The sequence below is a fragment of the Rhincodon typus genome, unplaced genomic scaffold, assembly GCF_021869965.1.
Source record: "Rhincodon typus isolate 14 unplaced genomic scaffold, sRhiTyp1.1 hic_rhity00000936, whole genome shotgun sequence".
NCBI classification, from domain to species: domain Eukaryota; kingdom Metazoa; phylum Chordata; class Chondrichthyes; order Orectolobiformes; family Rhincodontidae; genus Rhincodon; species Rhincodon typus.
The window spans coordinates 35973-38052 of NW_025966574.1; the positions used below are offsets into that span (position 1 = coordinate 35973).

General features: G+C 59.1%; 1 protein-coding gene across 1 annotated transcript in view; it reads left to right on the forward strand.

The window, feature by feature from the left end:
* The window catches only part of LOC109923727 (serine/threonine-protein phosphatase 6 regulatory ankyrin repeat subunit C), a 13802-nt gene extending 12206 nt beyond the window's left edge, over positions 1–1596 (forward strand). The window contains exons 12-16 of the mRNA XM_048592273.1: positions 1–103; positions 362–430; positions 520–663; positions 856–927; positions 1265–1596. Of these exons, the coding sequence (XP_048448230.1) occupies positions 1–103; positions 362–430; positions 520–663; positions 856–927; positions 1265–1445 (569 nt within the window). The 3' untranslated portion in view covers positions 1446–1596. The remainder of the gene's footprint in view (positions 104–361; positions 431–519; positions 664–855; positions 928–1264) is intronic.
* Positions 1597–2080: the final 484 nt, after the last annotated feature.

Sequence of the window (2080 nt, forward strand, 5' to 3'; positions counted from 1 at the left end):
TCGTGTCATCGTTCAGTAACGTGCACGTGCTGTCTGCAGGCTTTGACATAAATACCCCAGATGACCTCGGAAGGACCTGCCTTCATGCTGCTGCTTCAGGAGGGTGAGTGACCCCCCCACCCATTCCACCCTCTTCATTCACCCACGCTCTCTTCCCCTCCCTGCACTGTCTCCCACGCTCGCTGTCTCCCGCTCGCTCGCGCCCTCCCCTCCCCAAGTACTCACTTGTGCCGCCCCCCACTGCTAATTCTCCCCCCACCCCCTGGTCAGCTCACCCACTCTGTTGGGCACTGGTGCTGTGTAGGAAACCAGTTTCATTCTCCTCCCTGGTCTCTCAGGCGTTCTCCCTTTGATCTTGCAGGAATGTTGAATGTTTAAACTTGCTGCTCAGCAGTGGTGTGGACTTGAGGAAGGAGGATAAGTTCGGAAGGTAAGTTGCTGGGGGACGGAGGTGTGTGTGTGTGTGTGTGGAGGGGCCGATTTCTGAACTCCCTCCCTCTTGTCTCCCTGGTTGTACAGGTCCGCCTTGCACTACGCGGCTGCCAGTGGCAGTTACCAGTGTACGGTTACTTTAATAACCGCCGGCGCTAGTATTGTCCAGACGGATAGCAGGGGGTGTACCCCTCTGCACTACGCTGCTGCTGCTTCTGAGGCCTACAGAAGGTAAGAGAGAGGGATGACACCGGGTCGGGCTCCACTATCGCTCTGTCCGTTGCGGTCTGTCTTTCTGGCTCTGGCTCTCCCCCTCCCCCCCGCCATCTCTCACCCCACCCCACCCTCTGTCTTTCTGGCTCTGCCCCCTCCCCACCCCTCTCTGTCCCTCTCTCTCACCCCTCCCCACCCTCTGTCTTTCAGGAGTGACCACCTGACAAGTAGTCACGAACACAATGAAGTGCTGAAGGAGACCCAGGAGAAGGAAGCCTTCTTGTGAGTATGGGAGGGGTCTGCCTGCCTGCTCCTGTAGCCTTCTCTCCCCGCCCCCCCCCAACCCCACCCCCAGCAATACCCTGAGCAGCCTCAGGCCTGGGCCCTGCTGAGGACCGCATCCGAAACAGGAAGGGAGCTGCCATCCCGGTTTGGCCTGTGGGGTTGGATGGCGTTGGCTGACCAAAGGGTGATACCGTTAGAAACTGAGCCCCTTGCAGCGGCCTACACCCTGGGTTTCTCCAGCGATGTCCTCGGGACCAGACCCCTCTGCCCTGCCCTCCTCCCCGGGTGAGCCCTCCATGCCTGTGGCCGTAACCCTGCCCTTTTCTCTTTGCAGCTGCCTGGAGTATTTGCTGGACACTGGCATGGACCCGTTGATTCAGGACAAACAAGGTTACAGTGCAATACACTACGCGGCAGCACACGGGAGCAAGCAGAACCTGGAGCTGGTCAGTGTGGTGATACACTGTGTTTACGTAGCGCCTTTTTTTGCCAGGGAAGATACCTCCGCGGCCTGAGGAAAGCTCACACCCTAAGGCCCGATTCAGGGAGGTTTCAGGGCCTGTCCCCAAGGCTGATTCTCAGATCTTGGCTGGTTTTGGGAGGGGGAGTGCATGGGAAACAGGTGGGGGTGCACGGTGCGTGCACCTTGGAATGGAGGTGAGAGGGTGGAGTTGGAGGAGCGCGGAGATTGTGGAGACTTGTAGCAGGTTGCAGATAGGGAAGGGGGGATGGAGGAGGTGACAGAGATAGGAAGGGGGTGTAGGGGGCTGGAGGAGGTGACACAGAGATAGGGAGGGGGTGTAGGAGGCTAGAGGAGGTGACACAGATAGGGAGGGGGTGTAGGAGGCCTGGAGGAGGTGACACAGATAGGGAGGGGGTGTAGGGGTCTGGAGGAGGTGACACAGATCGGGAGGGGGTGTAGGGGGCTGGAGGGGGTGACACAAATAGGGAGGGGGTGTAGGAGGCCTGGAGGAGGTGACAGAGATAGGGAGGGGGTGTAGGGGTTTGGTGTCGGTGGAGAATTGGGGTGGGGCAGAGTTTGCGACTGTGCGTCTGTACCTATGTGGTCTGCTGCTTGTAGCGTTGTGTCATATCCTCCCGTCTCGGCTGGAGGGAACAGACTAACCGGTGACCTTGCTTTCACAGCTGA